Below are 19,032 nucleotides of genomic sequence, written 5' to 3'. Positions count from 1 at the left end.
GACTTTTGACTCACAATCCTCAGGGTTGTTTTGAGGAATCACATTGTGACTGGATATGAAGTCTTGACTTTTATCAATAATTAGTTCCTAACAGCATGGAGTAGAGGCATTGCTGTTATGAAGATGATAGTGTGGTCTTCTGAACCTTGGACACTTACAATCAATCTGGTAGACGTTGATTTCTCAGCTTCAGAGTACAATTAGTCTTATTCTCTTGACTCACTGAGATTAGAAATTACATATTATCTATGTTTGAGTGTTACAATGCAGACTGTTATTTCAAATGTATTTAGTACAGGCATAATGAATCAACCATGAATGACACAATACACACTTCTTTGACTTCCTACTGTGGACCCAGATAAGTATGAGAGAGATTGAAGATTATAACCCTTTGGTTACAAAACATTCATGCATATGTAATTTTCCATACAAAACCCTTATGATTAACAGGTCATGGAATAATAATGAGATACAGAGTCACTATTGTCTCTTGTCTATTTACTCTGTTTTGCCTCCTCTGCCCCCACCAAGGAATCCTTAAAATACTATCCTACTTTGAAACTTGTTATATAGGCTACTGACAAATCAAATTAAGCTTTTCAGAGGTCTTCAGTGTTTTTCAAGACTCCTTGGATAACTAGGCAGCAAAATGAATAATTCAACAAATTACAGCTTTGAAAATGAAAGCTGTTTGGTAACATGAAGATGATATGGCATCTAATTTGTTCGATAATTGCTATCCATTTGGATTTTTAAAGGCAAAACATCTGTAACTAAATATATAAAAGATCAAGAGAAATTATTCTCTTCTTTAGTTATTAGGATAAAAACGATTTTTTTTTTTCAGTTCCACATGTGTTGAGTGGGGATCAGTTTGGATCCAGGCATTGTGCTAGGTGCTTAAGACACCTAAATAAACAAGACACAGTCCCCACTCTTCATGAGCTTACAATCTACTATGGGTTTCTCAGTTGGGGTTCTGCAGATATTATTAGGGATTCTGTCAGGGGTTACTAACAGTTCTACAATAGATTGGAAAACTTTATTTATGTTTTAAAGTTTACATTATTTATTTGGGGGGGAGGGGCAGAGAGAGAGGGAGAGAAAGAGAATCCCAAGAGGCTCCATGCTGTCAACGTGGAGTCCGAACCCACAAACCATGAGATCATGACCCAAGCTGAAATTAAGAGCTGGACATTAACCAACTGAGCCACCCAGGTGCCCCACAGATGGGAGAACTTTAAAAAAATATTTGAACCTCCTTCCCCATACAATGCCAGCACTTGCAGTGAACTATAGTGATTAAGCAGCTCTGTTAGCAAGTTAAAAAAAAAAAAATTATTTTTATTGTGGTAAGAATGCTTAACAGATCTACCCTCTTAACAAAATTTTAAGTGTACAATAAAGTATTAGTGCCTCTAGGTACAGTATTGTACAGCCTATCTTTAGAGCTTATTCAACTTACTTAACTAAAACATTATGCCTGCTGGTTAGTAACTCCCCATTTCTCCCTTCCCTCAGCCCCAGGAAACCACCATGCTATTCTTTGGTTCTATGAATTTGATTACTTTATTTTATTATTACTTAAAAAAATTTTTAAATTTTTAATTTTTGAGAGAGGGACAGAATGTGAGTGGGGGAGGGGCAGAGAGAGAGGGAGACACAGAATCTAAAGCAGGGTCCAGGCTCTGAGCTGTCAGCACAGAGTCCCACGCAGGGCTTGAACTCACAAGCTGTGAGATCATGACCTGAGCCGAAGTCAGTCACTCAACCAGCTGAACCACCCAGGCACCTGTAAATTTGATTATTTTAGGTATCTTATCTAAGGAGGATCATGCAGTATTTGTCTTTCTGTCACTGGCTTATTTCACTTATCAAAAGAGTGAAAAGACAACCTACAGAATGGGAGAAAATATTTACAAACCATATACTTGAGAAGAGGTTAATCTCCAAAATAGAAGGAAATCCTACAACTCAAAAGCAAAAAAAACAAAAAAAACAAAAAAAAAAACAAACCAAAAAAACAACCCCAAAAACCTAATGATGCAATTAAGAAATGGGCTAAGGATGTGTATAGGCATTTCTTCAAAGACATACAAATGGCCAACGGATATATAAAAAAATGTTCAGCAACACTAGTTACCAGAAAAATGCAAATCAAAACCATAAGATATCACCTCACACCTGTCAAGATGACTATTATCAAAAAAAAAAAAAAAACCAAAAGACCAGTGTTAGTGAGGATGTAAAGAAATTGGGAAACTTTGCACACTGCTCGTGGTACTACAAAACCGCACAGCCACAATGGCAAACAGCATGGAGATTCCTCAAAGAAATTAAAAATAGAACTCTCACGGTGTGCCTGGGTGGCTCAGTCTGTTGAGCATCCAACTTTGGCTCAGGTCATGATCTTGTAGTTTGTGAGTTTGAGCCCCACATCAGGCTCTGAGCGGACAGCACGGAGCCTGCTTCAGAGTGTGTCTCCTCTCTCTACCTTTTCCCTGCTCATGCTCTCTCTCTCAAAAAATGAACATAAAAAAAAAATAGAACTCTCATATGATCCAGCAATCTCACATCTTGGTATTTATCCAAAAGAACTGAAGTCAGTATCTTGAAGATATTCCATGTTCACTGGAGTTATTATTCACAATAGCCAAGACACGGAAACAACCCAAATGTCCATCTACAGATGAATGACTAAAAAACATATGGTATACACATACAATGGAATACTATTCACGGGTAAAAAAAAAAAAAAAAAAGAAGGAACCTTTCTTCATGTGGTTCATGTGGTTGAACGTGGAGGATAAAGATCATTTTTTTAAAAAATATTTTATTTATCTTTAAGACACAGAGAGACTGAGCATGAGTGGGGATGGGGCAGAGAGAGAGGGAGACACAATCTGAAGCAGGCTCCGGGCTCCAAGCTGTCAGCACAGAGCCCGACACAGGGCTTGAACTCACCAACTGTGAGATCATGACCTGAGCCGAAGTCGGACGCTCAACCGACTGAGCCACCCAGGTGCCCCAAAGATCATCTTTTAAAAGAAGAAACAAGCTGGGGCACCTGGGTGGCTCAACCAGTTAAGCGTCTGACTTTGGCTCAAGTCATGGTCTCATGGTTTGTGAGTTTGAGCCCCGCACTGGATCCTGTATCCCTCTTTCTCTCTGCCCCTCCCCCACTTGCTCACTCTCTCAAATATAAACATTAAAAAAAAAAAGAAAGAAACAAGCCATTTACTACATAATATCTATGCATTATTTGATGGAATGTTCCAGAAAGTTACCATAATGCCTCTGATAGTTCTTGAGCACCTTTCTAATTTGTTTTATTAGTGTTCTCTACTCCATCTAGTATTTTATTAAATGATCACTACTTCCCTCTTGTAATGTGGCAAAAGGCTTCAAAATGATTTTGATGGATGTACAGAGAGTAAAGATATATACTATGGGGCAGGATGATGGACAGTTTCATACACTTCATTAATCAGCTGTTCAAAATCTTTTAAAATCATGCCTTGCGAACTGTAATGTATTATCGTGATTTTCTTGCTTTTCTTGCTCTGATTTTCCAGAATTCTTTCTTTCAGTCTCTTTCTCTCTCTCACACACATATACACATATATACCTTTACCTTTAAAATAACTATAATCAAAAAAATAAAAATAAAAAAATAAAATAATAAAATAACTATAATCATACTCATAATCAAATCCAAAATAAGTGATGTTGAAATGATTTGTGGCCTCTTTTCTTCATTAGTATCATGAAACAAATGTTGTCATTTCATTCCTATATATATTATTTAAATTTTATTTATTTGGGGGGGGGGGGCAAGGGGCAGAGACAGAAGGACAGAGAGAATCCCAAGTAGGCTCCACAGTCAGCATGGAGCCTGGTGTGGGGCTCGCCCTCACAAACTGTGAGATTATGACCTGAGCCGAAATCAAGGGTCAGATGCTTAACTGATGGAGTCACCCAGGCATCCCTCATTCCTATATTTTTAAAAAAGTCAAATTTGTGATTTTGCTCATAAACTCCTAAAGGTTAATCACAGGCAAAAAGTATGCTTTACCCCATTTAAGTTGGAATTATTTTATCTATTAGAAAACAGTGATTACCTATGTTTTCTCACAGGACTAAGATACTATTTCAGTCCTAGAAGTGCTAACAATTTCCTTGAGCTGAGTCATTTTTAGTGACTTCAGCTCTAAATTTGGTGCTCATAGGGCAGTCAGAGCTGTTAGACCCAGCTGTTGAGTCCCCAGGCTGGGAACTGAACCAAAGCACTCTATAGGACTGCCAAGAACCATGGCAACAGTATTTGATAACTGCATCCCATTGTCAGAGACTATGGGAAACAGGGTTATTCTCCATTTGCTTCTTCTCCTGCAATCATGTAATCTACTTAAGAAAATGATGTTTACTGGCCATAAATCAATGATACTGAAGCATTAGTGAGTATCTTGGTGGCTTTAAATATATTCCTTGTTAAACTCTTTTATCTCCAGTGTAGTAAATTCCTAATTAAGGGGGTTGCCAAACTTGTCAAAGTGATTTGAATACAGACAGCAGTAAAAATAGTGTTTATTTTTTTCCCTCAGGAATATTCATTGTATATGCCACCTAGCATGTGTTACAGTTTAATAAAGCATCTGGGATTTCTTAGATTTTTGTAAAGGTGAGTTTGGTTTTCTATTATAGTGTTGAAATTGTTTTTATGAGATAAAAGTTTGGGTAGGTGAGGGGTACCTGGCTGGCTCAGTCGGAAGAGCATGGAACTCTTTTTTTTTTTTTTTTCATTTTTTTAATATTTATTTATTTTTGAAGGAAAGAGAGACAGAGCGTGAGCAAGGGAGGAGCAGAAACAGAGGGAGACACAGAATCCGAAGCAGCCTCCAGGCTCTGAGCTGTCAGCGCAGATCCCGACGTGGGGCTCAAACCCACAAACCACAAGATCATGACTTGAGCTGAAGTCGATCACCTAACCAACTGAGCCACCCAGGCGCCCCCAGAAGAGCATGCAACTCCTGACCTTAGGGTCATGAGTTTGAGCCTTATGTTGGGTATACAGATTGCTTAAATAAATAAATAAACTTAGTAAAAAATTTGGGTAGGTGAAATGTATTAAGAATAACATCAATGTACCAACATTTTATCAGTAAGAATATCATTCATCTGTCTTACTTATTTTATTAGTCAGCTGAAAAGACTAGAAGAAGATTCAAGACAATGGAAGAGTTCCTAGATTCAGTCACTTGGTTCATTCTTTAAATGCCACTTGGACAGTGTGGTTCTTTCACTTATACCCTGAGAGAGAAGCACTGGGGAGACTAGGTCCACGCCATCAGTCACTAAAAGACCATATGAAACATAGGAATGGCCTTGTTGATTTCTCTGTTCCTACCAAGATCAGGCTGTCTAGATGAAATCCACTCTGGCATCCAGGTGCTCTGAGAAGGTCAACACCACTTAACTTATCTGATTGAGACCTACCCTCAAACAAATCTATCCAGAGGCCTTACGGCTAAACTCAAAGAGCATCTTAAGTGCTGGTAAGCACAAGGTGAAATTGCTTGGGAGCTATCTTCCAAAATAAGCATTGTCTTTTTCCATTCATATCCCAAATTATGTGTTTAAACTTCTTTGATCAGATTTGGGAGACATGGAAATAGTGATTAAACCCTAAGATTCCTCAGGGCACCTGGCTGGCTCAGTTGGTGGAGCATGCAACTCCTGATCTCAGTGTTGTGAGTTTGAGTTCCACTTTGGGTGTAGAGATTACTTAAAAAGAAAAAAAAAAAAAAACTTAAAAAAAACACATACAACAATCCTAAGACACCTCAAGAAACTGAAAAACAACTTAAAGCTAAAGTTCCAGAGTGAAATTCTTTCTGTTTTACTCACTAAGATTTTCATTTGCCTGCACTCCTATCTTGGTAGGAATTCCATCAGCAACAACGCTACTCCATACCTCAGTAGCATGCCTGTCTGCGCTTGCATCCAGAATGAGAAAATCTTTTTTTTTTTAATGTTCTAGAAAATAAACATTGAAGAAAACCTGAGGCAAAAAGAAGAACAAATTTAAGATCACAAAAATACAGCAGAGACATTTCCCAAGGAAATGTTAGGTGTCTATTGACAGAGGACAGAAAATGTCATGGAGATGAGAAAAACAGAGTTTCTGTTTAGGGTGGTGAAACAGTTTTGGAAATACAGGGGAGGGGTGAATAGCATTGTAAAGGTAATTAATGCCACTGAATTTAAAAATTACAATAAAAATGGTTAAAATGACAAATTTTGTATTACATATATTTTACAATAAAGAACGCCCAATAATCCAATATACCAAATACTACTGAATTGCACACTTTAAATGGGTGCATTGTATGGGATGTGAATTACATCTTAATCAAGCTCCTTTAAAAATGTCACAAAGGAGTGCCTGGGTGGTTTAGTTGGTGAAGCCACGGACTTCAGCTCAGGTCATGACCTCGAGGTTTGTGAGTTCGAGCCCCGCATGGGGCTCTGTGCTGACCACTGGGAACCTGGAGTCTGCTTTGATTCTGTGTCTCCCTCTCTCTCTGCCCCTCCCCAACTCACACTCTGTCTCTGTCTCTCAGAGACAGTAAAAAAAATTTTTTTTTTACTGTCACGAAGAGGGGCGCCTCATGGGCTCAGTCAAGGCATCCTACCTGGCTCAGGTCATGATCTTACTCTTCGTGAGTTCAAGCCCTGCAGTGGCCTCTCACTGTCAGTACAGAACCAGCTTCAGATCCTCTCTCTGCTCCTCCCCACCCTTTCAAAAATCAATTAATTTTAAAAAGTGTCATGAAGAAAGAAGTTCAGACCCCCTGAAAAAAAGCAATTGCAACACAGTAGTCCCAACCCTTTCTTTAGTTTTCATTTTGAGGAATTTGATTTGATTTGTTTCTTCCTACACAGTATTATACTTCCCGGGCAAATGTCCCATTTTAATCTACAGTGAGAGGAAACAGGATGGCAAACTATTGCTGCTGTTAGAACATAAAGTTTATTTATTTTAGCACTGTGGCTTCTGGAAATTTTGTTTCTTTCCTTCCAATATTTAAAAGAATCCTGCTGAACAGCAGCAGGTAGTCCTTTTGATTCCTTATTAAAATGGTACTTTGGACAGCCATACAAATCCAATAACCTGAAGTAAAAAACGTATCCCATTTGTCATGTTTTAGGCCAGACTTTCCCCAAATTCTGACAATATGCAGAAATGAAAGTGAGTAGCTACTGGCAATTGCCTTTGTTAGAGAATTCCTCATTGGTAAAGTGATAGGCTTTTCATGAACTTTAAAGGTGGTGGTTGGAGTGCCTGGGTTGGCTCAGTCTGTTAAGCATCTGACTCTTGATTTCACCTCAGGTCATGATCTCACGGTTTCATGAGTTCAAGCTTCACGTTGGGCTCTGCACTGACCCTGCAGAGCTTGCTTGGGATTCTCTCTCCTCTCGCTCTGCCCTTCTCTTGCTCCTGCTCTGTCTCTCTCAACATAAATAAACGTAAAAAAATTATTTTAAAAAATGGTGGTAACGAGACTGATTTTACCCTAAGTAAATTCCTTAAGAAAATACCTTAAGTGACAAATAAGAATCTAGTTTTCTGGGGAAAATGTTACAGTGACTATGACTTACAGATTCCACGCAATGAAATCTCACATTTCTATCATCATTACATAAGCCCCCAATTCATTAAAATCTATTAACAATTTCAATGTTACCAAGTCTAAAATTTTCATCTTAGATTTTACATATTATAACCAATTTCATCAATTGCCTCCACCCTATCATGAAACAGACTGTATACAGAGCAGTGCTGGGGCTGAAAGAGACAACCAACTTATTTGTCACATAACGTAAATACAATCCTGTTACCACCTATTCTAAAGTTTCCATAAAGGATTATAACTCCACCAAGGACGGAGCTTTGTTTGTTATGCTGTTTGATTTTGTTGGGCAGCTTTTTGTTTCCTACCTACAGTGACAATCCACCCATGAACACTCAAAGTAAGAGGGAGGACTAACAGAAAGAGAAGAGTCATTTCACAATCTCATCAAGATAAATAATGCCACTCAGGTTTTATAAAAAGTAAATCCATGCTTAAGTAATTAAAGGACACTTAGGTGTTTTAATTATGGCTCTAAAGGAACAAAGTTTTCTCTTAATTATTTTCAATTTTAATTTTTTTGTTGAGATGATACTGATTTTCTCAAAAATACTAAAAAATTCAGAAACAAAAGGTCACAAAGGCTTCCTTAGGACAAATGTGTTCTGTTCCTAATGATTCTTCTGGAACCACAGTCAATGAAATCATCACAAACACAATAGTGTTTGTTCTGGGACAGACTTTCTGATTTCTCATTCCAAGACAAAGAAAGACTGAAAAATCAAAACCCAGAAATATTTCTCCTAAACAAACTGCACTGTTTAAATGCTCCTCTTCTTAGCTGTGCTAAAATGCTTGATGTAGTAGTTATTTTTAACTGGGAACAGAACATTTATTTTGGAAAATGTTCAGATCCCTAATTTTATAATGAGCAGAAATACATACTTTTGATGAAAGATGATGCAAACTGCAGTATCCCCGTCAACACGTAGTGTAGAATCTTTAACAGACGATAACATTTTATGGTTTTTAGGAATGAAAGTCTTCTAAAAGCTGTAAAGTCTTAAGTCTGGATGACCTGTGTCAATACTGGAAGAAAAAAGGTGCTTGACCACACTAGGTAAGCGTGTTTCTTTGCTCATACACAACATTTCCTCATAAATAACGAGCCTGGGTGATGTCATATGGATTCTATTGTTTTTATTGATTGTTATTACTTTTATTAAACAATGTTAGGCATGCAGGATGATTAAAAAAACAACTAGTATTCTTGGAATATATGGTATAAGGGATAGAAATTGATCCAGTCTTCATCATAGCAATGAATTTTCAGGTTGCACAAAGATAAGTAACTCATATTCCCAACACAACAATCACTTCTGGGTTAATCATCCAGTACAATTCATAGGTTCCTATTATAGAGCTGTATGTAAAAAATTAGAGTTTTAGTTCAAAACCAATACAAATACGAAAGTATCATTCTAATGGTCACTAAGGCGCTAGAGGTGGGTGTCAGCAATGGGTATCCTCCTGAGTTCCACGATCTGGGAGTCAGTCAAGGTGCCTCCCTCCTGGCTCCCTTGACCCGATTCATTATCACTGACACTGAGACCAGCACCTGTAATAGAAAAAGAATACACACAAAACTCCCAACCATTAGTGCAATGTTTTGAGGGCCAAGTTAAATCAAAACAACACGTTTATTTCTATTACGCTGGTAAATAGCGAGCTATACATTTCGAATAGATATCATTATTAATTTTTTTTAAGTAGGCTCCACACCCAATGTAGGGTTTGAACTCACCACCCCGAGATCAAGAGCTGCATGCTCTGAGAAGAAAGAGCTGCACTGACAACACCTGCGGTCATATCAGCGCCCAGAAGACACAGGCTCTGAATGACTCAGATCTGATCCCAATATAAAAATAATTGCATAACACAGAACCAAAACAGATCCATACACAAAACCCACAAGGCTAGCTGTTAATTACAGAGAGCGCCCAGAATCTCTGTTTTGAGGAAGCTCCACTGTTCACTCCTCGTTTTACAACTCAGAATAATTCAGAGAATTTAACACTGTGCTGGAGTAATACCTTGTTCTTCTCTTGTCTAATGTGCGGAGGAACACAAACTCTCATGTTCTCTCTCACACACACACACTTACACTCACACACAGAATGGGGATGTGGTCACAGGGTGTGCTGCTGGGCTGAATCACTACCGATTACAGGTCCCACTCCTCCCCCTCTGCTGGGCACACACGCTGCAAACAAGAAGGAAAGTGAAAAACCAGTTGCTGGGCAGCCGAGACTTCCCTTTCTGTTTGAAACGCAGGAAAGGCACATGTGCAGAGTTGGTAGCTATGAATTAGGTTCGTCTTAACCTAGTTGGGGATGGAAGGAGGAGCCCACCACTGCCTTCTTCTAGCCAAGCCCTCCTTCTTCTGGGTCTGTCCTCCCCACCCTCTCTGTGAAAGGTTGCTGTTGAAACCCCACTTCCACCTTTTGCTTCTGGGACACTACACTTGCTCATCTCATCCCCTGACCTGCTGGTTCTTTCCAGAGCTCTTCTGCTTTCTCCTGAATCTCTTCCTTCTGTCTCACCACTGGAGGCCTTGTCTTCAGTCCCGCTTCAAGGCCCACACTATCTGCGTGACCCGTTTTGCTCTCTAGCCTGACGTCTCACTACTATCCCCCTGCCTGAGATGCCCTTCTCATCCCCCACCTCCTTAATCTGGCTGCCTCCATTCTTCCTGTCAGTATCAACTCAGCAGTTACCTTGGCTACCCACAGAAACCTGATGGTTCTCTTTCAAAATTTCTGACTCCCTCATTGCATCATATCCCTCATATCTTTGAATCTTCTAACTCACAGGACAGTGCTCAGCACACTGTGGGTGTTCAGTGAATGTTTGCTGAATGTATTAATAAGCTATGCTCTGCGTTCTAGTTCTCAACAATGTTTCTTCCAGCCTTATTGCCCATTCCGTTCCTCTGATCCTTTCTACATTTCGCTGCCCTCTTCTTCCTGATGTGTCACTAACACATCAAGTCTGGAACCGTCTGCATTGGCTTTCAGGACACTTCCTAATCTGGCTCTACCCTACCAAATAGACATACTTCAACATTTGCCTATTGGAAAGCTTTCTCAAAGTGATCAGGTCTCTTGTCTCGTCCTTCATGTGCCCATTAATTCCAGCCTGAGTATCTTCCTGCCCATCCATCAAGACCTATTCCCACACCCTTCCACAGATAGCTCTTTCACCTTCCTTCAAAACAGGGAGGTAGAGAATGCAATATTTGAAAAGAAAAGTCCTAGTTTATACCTGAAAAAATATGAATCACATACCCTTTTTTCTCTTAAACTGCCCAGGTTTGGATAATAAATTATGTGGTATCTCTCCAGATAATGTATATATAAGTCATGGAGCGAAATGTATAACAAACACCCATGCACTCTTGGAAGTTAATAACTAAAATATTGCCAATGACAACATTTTTAGAAATTTAGTTGCCAAAACGAACACATTTAATGTGAAAAAAAAAATCAGATTTTTGGTTTCTCTTGAAAAAGCAGAGGGCAGCACTAGGCCTGCATTTTTGGAATGAAAAAAAAAAAAGGAGCAAAAACATGGATCTGGCACTACCCTCTGGTTTGCCACTGTTTTCTCATCTGGTCCTCTTGCGTCATCTACAGTATCTGCTTGGCCCCTGAGGTAATATTTGAATCTGCTATTGTGTCTTAGAAGGAGGGTAAAAGGTCCATGCTTCTCTGCCAGGGGAGCAGGGGAACTGTCCCACTTGGAAGAACCTGAGTGGATTGGAAGACCTTGGCTACTCTATAAGGAGAAGGTAACTGAGGCCCTGAGGCCAGTAGCAGCCTCAGGTAAGGAGGAACAAAAGGGCTAAATAACAAAGTTGCCCAATAGGAGATCAACTACAGAGATCTGCCATCAGGGCAGAGTGGGGCTTAATGAACAAACTAGTATGAGCTCCCACTGACTTTGTGCTGGTCTGCTCCAAATCTCCTTAGGAATACAGAAGTGTTTGTCCAGCATATTTACAAAGCACACCAGAGAGAAGTTCTGTACCGAAAACCTGCTGAGCAGACAGCAAGGAACAGAGGGGACTGGGCTGGGAGGTTTAACATGGGGCGTAGCTTTCAAAGTAATGGCTGTCACCATCTTGTTTGTAACCCAGACCCCTGTGAAATGTCAGGAAGTTGTAGATAGAGTCTCCCCTTGAATCACCACATCTACATGACCCAGCTCATCCTCCTTCTCAGTTTCTCCCAAGCTGAAATAAATGCATATTACTCAATTCTTAATCCCTCACTGAGACTCAGAAAGGGCCCATATTACACACAGTAATAACATGACAGACTGGGAGCATAGCCCCAGGCTTCTGGGCTCTTTGTAATGCATAAGTAGTCTGGGAGGGTGTTTTGCAGTGAGTATCAGGATTTTCTGAAAGGAATTTTTCTGCTTAAATTTTAAGCCAGAAATTCAAGAAAAATCCACTAACTGTGGTAATAGTCACCTTTCCCTATAGTAGAATAGGTAATATCAAAGAAACTAGATGTAATATTTTACATTCATCTAGTGTCTCTCCTTTCTTCAACATTTCAATACAGTTTAGTTAGGAAAGGATGATTATTAGTCTTGTTTTACAGATGCAGGGATTGAGTGGAGATCAGGGTGTTGACTGACTTGCTCATGTCACATAGCAGGGAAATCCCAGAGTGAAGATGTCCAATGGTCTTCTGACCTCAAATGTAAGGTGTTTTCTTCTATACCATACTGTCTTTTGTGGTGGCAGTTCTAATTGTGCTACTTTGTCCCTGGTCTAGAACACATTTTAAACCTTCTCGGCACATATTCAAGCCACCCCCATTCCTACCTCACTTAATGGTCATGATGCAATGAACACCCGGGTGTTTCAGAATGCAACATGGATATGTAAAATTGTTTTTAGGGGCACCTGGGTGGCTCAGTCGGTTTAGCTGCCGGCTCTTGGTTTTGGCTCAGATCATGATCTCTATGTTCCTGGTTTCAAGCCTTGAATATCTGCGATTAAGGTGTGGGGTCTGCTTGGGATTCTCTCTCTCCCCCTTTCTCTCTGCCCCTCCCCCACTTGCATTGTCTCTGTCTCTCTCAAAATAAATAAATAAACTGAAAAAGGGGCACCTGGTGACTCAGTCAGTTAAGCGTCTGACTTCGGCTCAGGTCATGATCTCATGGTTCGGGAGTTTGTGCCTGGCGTTGGGCTCTGTGCTGACAGCTCAGAGCCTGAAGCCTGCTTCAGATTCTGTGTCCCCCTTTCTCTCTGCCCCTCTCCCACTCCTTCTCTGTCTTTCAAAAATAAATAAATGTTCAAAAAAATTTAATAAACTAAAGAAATTGTTTTTAAGCATAACAATGAGCTGAACCAAACAAATAATTTATACAATGTGCTACTGAACTTAGACTGCCAGCTACTGATAGATTCTTTACACTAACAATCTCTAAACCCCAGGAGAACTTACCAACTACTTATAATAACTCTTATTAGCTAAATGAGGAAACTGCAAGCTTGAGTCACTTGCTGAAAATCACACAGATAGTGGACTGCAGAACTAGGTTGCCAACACTGGGCTCTCTGACCCCAAGGCACATTCCTATTTTCTGTGGATTTTTCAAATGTGACAGTAATACAAAGGTCATTCTCCCTCAATCTTCTAGCTTTCCAAATCCTGCTCTTCCATTTTGATGCCCACTTAACTTTATTTAGCACACTGGTCTCTAGAAGTTTTTGAAGTTAAATAAGTCATTGTGATTTTATGTGATATAGCTGAAAGAGAAATTTATTAATGAGTTCTTAGAGCAGTTTGAGCATTTGGGCCTTGATTCTGAATGTTTTTGTTTCTATTCAAGGACTTGTTATTTATTTTCTTCTGACTGAAAAAGAAATCATTTGAAGTTTTCAATAAAGAAATGTTTACCATGACATTTGTGTCCTTGGCCTGAGTAAAGCCAGGAAGCTAAGAGATGAGGGATGATAAGGAATCAGATTAGTCTCTCTGGGAGGAGACCTCAGTGAAGAAAGACCCTGTTTCTAAGCCTAATATGTTCCAAGCCTGACATATTCTAGGATCTTGTCATTTCTGGATCAACATAAAAATCTGGTCACTCACCTCATAATCTAATACTATACAATGCTCCAGGTCAGTGCCTCTGATGTCCTTTACAAAGCATCTGAAGCATTGGGATTCCTTTACCTTTGGTACATGGCTTTTCAAAGGGTCTAGGGTGGTATGAGAAGGACAGCTTTAAGAAAATGTATTCCCAGATCTTTAACTTCTATGTGCACTCCTTTTTTTTTTTTTAAAGTTTACTTATTTAAGTTTTTTTTTTTTAAGTTTATTTATTTATCCAAGGTGGGGCTTGAATTTAAGGCCATGAGATCTGACTGAGCCAGCCAGGCGTCCCAAGGTGCACTCCTCTCATGAGTTTTTGATAATTACTTACCAAAACATTTAATATTTTAAAATCAGTGCTGACTTACTCAACTGTAGATTAATAATAACTATAATGATAATAAAAGAAAATTTGGACACTTTATATATAGGCTTATGGCCACAGAATAATTTTAAATTTCAATTTATATACATGTTTTGTGAGAGAGAAGTATGAGTAAGTGAAGATTAAATGAATTTCAAGCACAAAATATATTACATTAGGATAAAATTCTGTGGTGGGAGTGGAGTGGAAATACAAGTTCAAGGAGAAAAGACAATTATGTAAAATTTCCAACTCTAAGAAAAAAGTCTGCTCCTATATTTTAAAAATGGAATGAATAACAATGGGTATCTAGTTGCTATGATATTTAGATTCCTATGAAATAGTTTAAAAGAATAATGTAAATTTTCATTTTAAACTTATAATACAGTGGAAATTACATTATTTGATCCTATTTCAACTTATGAAAACCTTTACATTTTTATTAAAATATATGCAAAGGGTTAGATAGCTTTTCAAAGTTGTTCAGTGGTTTAAATGAAAAAGGCTTAGAAGACCCACTATGCCCAGTATGAGAGCTGGAGTAAGCCATGGTTAAAGTGGACCTGTGATACATTAAGGTTTATGAACTCAAATGTCACAGAGACCAGGTGGGATAGCTTAGACCGGTGACCCAGGTCTAGTGAGCACTGGACAAATCAAAGATCTCATGCTCTGTCTAAAGGGGCAGCCATTACACAACTCTAATCAAGGAGATTTTAGGATTGTGCTAGACTTTAAGCACTCTGTTGCTAGATTTTTCAAAAAAAGAAATTGTGGGGTTTTATGGGACACCTCTAAATATTTTTTTTTAAGATTTTTGTTTTCAAGTAATCTCTATACCCAACGTGGGGCTTGAAATCATGACCCCAAGATCAAGGGTTGCATAGTCTGACTGAGTCAGCCAGGCACCCTGGAATTTCTCTAAATTCTTAAATGTGTACTTAAAAAAATGTTACAACACTATGAGAATCAAACAAAACCCTCTGTTGGGCCAAATCTGGCCTATGCATCAACTGTAAATTCAGCTGTAGGTGGAATGGTATGTGGACTGCTCCTCTGATTTGACCATATTCTACGATGAAGCGTCTAGGGGGGTGGTGCTTTTCTGAAAACAGAGGGATCCAATGTTACAGACTGTTATTTTGGTCTTTTTAAGTATTTATTTCCTAACAAGTTTAATGAGCTCCAAAGAATGCTAAACTCATCTATAAGTAAGCAAGTCATTCCATACATTCCTGAACTGAATGCATTTAATACTTGTTATATATATAGGACCCACATCTAATTTAATTATCCTGCAAGAATTCATTTTATGTTTTCAGTGTCATAATAACAACTGACCACTTTGTAGTGCTGGGGACATAATCTTCCCTGAGAATTATTAGTAATCTGAAAGCCCCTTTCTAGTCCTAATGCTAGTGAGCATTTTGGGCAGTTGTTCATTACCTCCTTCATAAAACTTTCTTGTCTCTTTACTTCTTTCTCAGCACGCTGCAGTTTCCTTTGTGGGACCCTTTTCTATTCACTCTTGAAAGGCAGATATTATCTAGGATGTTCTTCTTCTTTCCCTTCCTCACCTCTTTTCTTCTTCTCTCTCTCCTTCATTCTCCCAAGATCAAACTTGTCCATCCCCGCAGCTTCAAATATAGTCTCTGCATGGATGCATTTCAAACCAATACCTTCAATCCTAAACCCTCAGCTTAAGATCCTTCAAGCCTGAATGTTTAAGATCCACCAGGCCTAATAACCAATAAGTCCAAATCTGAACTCACCAGTTTGTCGCTGCAAACAAATCAATGAACAAATGCTCTTTACATGATTCCTCAGACTCTCAAGTGAGAAGCAGAAGCCTTTACTGACTGTCCTCTGAGTGTTCGCTCAGCCTTCCTCTTGTGCTCATCTTCTCTTTCTTATTTCCACTTCCTAAATCTGGGACCCAAACCCCATTCCCTTGGACAATTGCAACAATCTCCCAGCCTTTCTGGTTTTGCTTCTAAATTTACTCTTCATACTTTTGTAAGAGTTATTTTGCCTCAAAAACCAGTGGGAACATGCCATTCCTCTCCTCAAAAACCTCCATGGCTCACTAGGTTCTATAAAAATCCTACTCCTTAACATGGAATCTGAGCAGCATTTTAACATTATGTAAAATACCAGCAAGTGTTCTGCTCCCACAAAATGAATCTATTACTAAATGTGTTCCGGAAACACCAGGTTAAATTAAGTGAAGTGGGTTTCTTTACTCTAGGACTTTTCAGAGCTGCTAAAATGCTAATTGAATTGTGAATCTTTGCAGTTTCCCAAATAGACTCAGTCAGGGGATCCTCCCATTGAGGAGGGCTATAAATATCTCAAGGAGGTTGTTCGCTGAAACCCAGTTGGGGAACTACAGTAAATTATAAACCATGCAGGTTTCAGGCCTTCGTGCTGCTGCCTGGATGCAATCACCTTCCACCCTGGCCGTGCTGCAGGCAGGGTCTCTTCTCCCCAGGCACCTATAAACTGAGCACCTGTAAGCCCCAAGGCATGGCTCATTCTACTCTCTCAGTCTGCAATGCCTTTCCTCCACCCTTCACCTACTTAAAACCTACATATTTTTCAAGATACAATTGAGAGCATTTAAAAAGATTTCCTTGATCTCTTCAATAATTAATATTTCTTTTCACTACTTATTTACTCTTCCTTATATCACGTTTGTGTGAATGTCTATTCCTCCAAGCAAACTCTTAAGTTTCATTTTTCTTTCATTCATTCATTTTTCCAACAATATTGTTGGATATGAATATTGGAAAGTATCATTTTCCAAACACTATTCTTTTTTCTTTAATTTTTTCTTTTTTGATGTTTATTTGTTTTCGAGAGAGACACAGAGAGCAAGCAGGGGAGAGGCATAGAGAGAAGGAGGCACAGAATCTGAAGCAGACTCCAGGCTCTGAGCTGTCAGCACAGAGCCTGATGTGGGGCTCGAAGCCACAAACTGCAAGATCATGACCTGAGCTGAAGTCAAACCCTTAACTGCCTGAGCCATCCAGGTGCCCCTCCAAGCACTATTCTTATATATATATTAAATATATATATATAATAAAATATACTTGGAATAATTATTTTAATAGGCTCATCTGAGCATGGACATATCTTCTTGCTTGCTTGCACATCTAGAAATGAAAATTTCACTGAAATTTTTATACCACTGGCAGTTCAAGATCTGAGGAAAAAAATTAAAAAAAAAAACTGCAGGGGCACCTACCTGGCTCAGTCGATAGCATGGGACTTTTGATCTCAGGGTCTTAAGTTCAAGCCCCACGTTGGGGTAGAGTTTACTTAATAATTTAAAAAAAATGTTTAAAGGAAAGGAAAAAACCCGTATATTTGATTTGAAAACAACTATCTATTGGGGTCACAGGCTGAGTGGGGTTGAACATGTAGGAGGAGCCAGTGAGATACAATATGTGATGGTGCTTGGAAAATGAAAGAACTACATGCCGCCCATGATACTGCCTTTGAAATTCTTTGCTTCAAAGATACTCCAGGTCTCCGTGGCAGGTCAGAGGCAAAACTCTCTGAGTGAGATCCCTACCAGATTGTCTTACAACACTGAGATTGTTTCAATGGTATCTTGGTGTTACATCAAGATTCCAGGACAGAGACATTTACATTTAGAGTATGCCTTTTTCTTAAAAGCAAATTATAAATTATTTTTAGATTGTGTTATAGTTGGTGCCAAGAACAAAATATCCTAAAGTTTGGCTAGGATTAGGAATGGGTCATGAGAATCAGGATGTGCACTTCATGGGAAGAGGATATAAGTTGTAGCATAGCAAGAGTGCCTACTTCTAATGTGGTTTGTGGGTTCATACATACCAGTTTTTAATGCAAATATCAAGTCATCAAACTCCTGGGACTCCTCATCAGCTATTAGTGACCCCTGGCCATATCCTCCAGAGGAAGGAAATGTGGCGCCATTCTGCGGACTTGGCTTCAGGTCAGGGCTGGCCTGACTGGCTTGTTGGAAGGATGCTCTCTCCCAATCAGGTGGCACCTTTTTGGTGTAGGGTGGGGAGAAAAGGAAACAATAATATCAACACTTACATAGTTACTCTGATATCTACATGAATAATTTATCTCCACATTCTTATTACAAACATCAAGTGAAGGGACTGCTGAACTGTTTAGAAGAAGACCTCTTTAATTTTACCTTTTGTCCTTAGAGACAACCGAATCTGGTGTTTTTCAACAATTTCTCTATTAGAATTACTTGTAGATTTCTATGTGGTCATGTGTGGGGAAAGAAAATTATTTTTTAAACCCAAACAACATGTTTTATTTTTTTGTAGGATGTATGGGAAGGAAACTGTTAAGAATATAATGGGGGGAGTTAATGGAGTGGTGGACAAAATAGCCTAAGGGGAGTAAAAGGCAGAAACTTCCAGTTACAAAATAAATCTTCACACAATCATTGGATTAAATGATTAAAAAGATAGTTCTAACCCAAAATGATTAAATGTATTCACTTCCCTCTGGGTCACTGATAAACAACCCCTTAATCCTTCCTTGCCTAATGCTTTCCCTTCTCTGCGTGGCTTTCTAGAATGTCGCTGACAGTCCCTCACTGACAGCTGGATCAAGGCCAATTCTGAGCTTCTGAGGAAGGTAGGACACACTTGAAGGGTGTGCCATTGTGCAACACCCTACATGAACATTCAAGTAGTGGCTCAGGCCCAGGAACTGAATTGTCACAGCTGCTCCCTCTCGACACGGGGTTTTCTGAGAGACTACAGGGGAGCCTCCTGCTGAGCAAAGTGACCTGAGGACTATAGGAATAATGTGAGAGAAGATTAAGCCTTAAAATATTTCAGTA

The 19,032-nt window shown here is 39.1% G+C and overlaps 1 protein-coding gene across 4 annotated transcripts in view; it reads right to left on the bottom strand.

Moving 5' to 3' along the window:
- Positions 1-8,822: 8,822 nt before the first annotated feature.
- ADGRV1 (adhesion G protein-coupled receptor V1) overlaps positions 8,823-19,032 on the bottom strand; it is a 556,802-nt gene continuing 546,592 nt past the window's right edge. For all 4 annotated transcript variants that reach the window (XM_053224888.1, XM_053224896.1, XM_053224893.1 and 1 more), the window contains 2 exons: positions 18,036-18,213; positions 8,823-9,255 (listed from right to left, as the gene is read on the bottom strand). In XM_053224888.1, the coding sequence (XP_053080863.1) occupies positions 9,137-9,255; positions 18,036-18,213 (297 nt within the window). In that variant the 3' untranslated portion in view covers positions 8,823-9,136. The remainder of the gene's footprint in view (positions 9,256-18,035; positions 18,214-19,032) is intronic.

The sequence above is a fragment of the Acinonyx jubatus genome, chromosome A1 (assembly GCF_027475565.1).
Source record: "Acinonyx jubatus isolate Ajub_Pintada_27869175 chromosome A1, VMU_Ajub_asm_v1.0, whole genome shotgun sequence".
Classification (NCBI taxonomy): Eukaryota; Metazoa; Chordata; class Mammalia; order Carnivora; family Felidae; genus Acinonyx; species Acinonyx jubatus.
The sequence above is the reverse complement of the archived record's forward strand: the minus strand, read 5'-3'. Positions and strand labels throughout refer to the sequence as shown.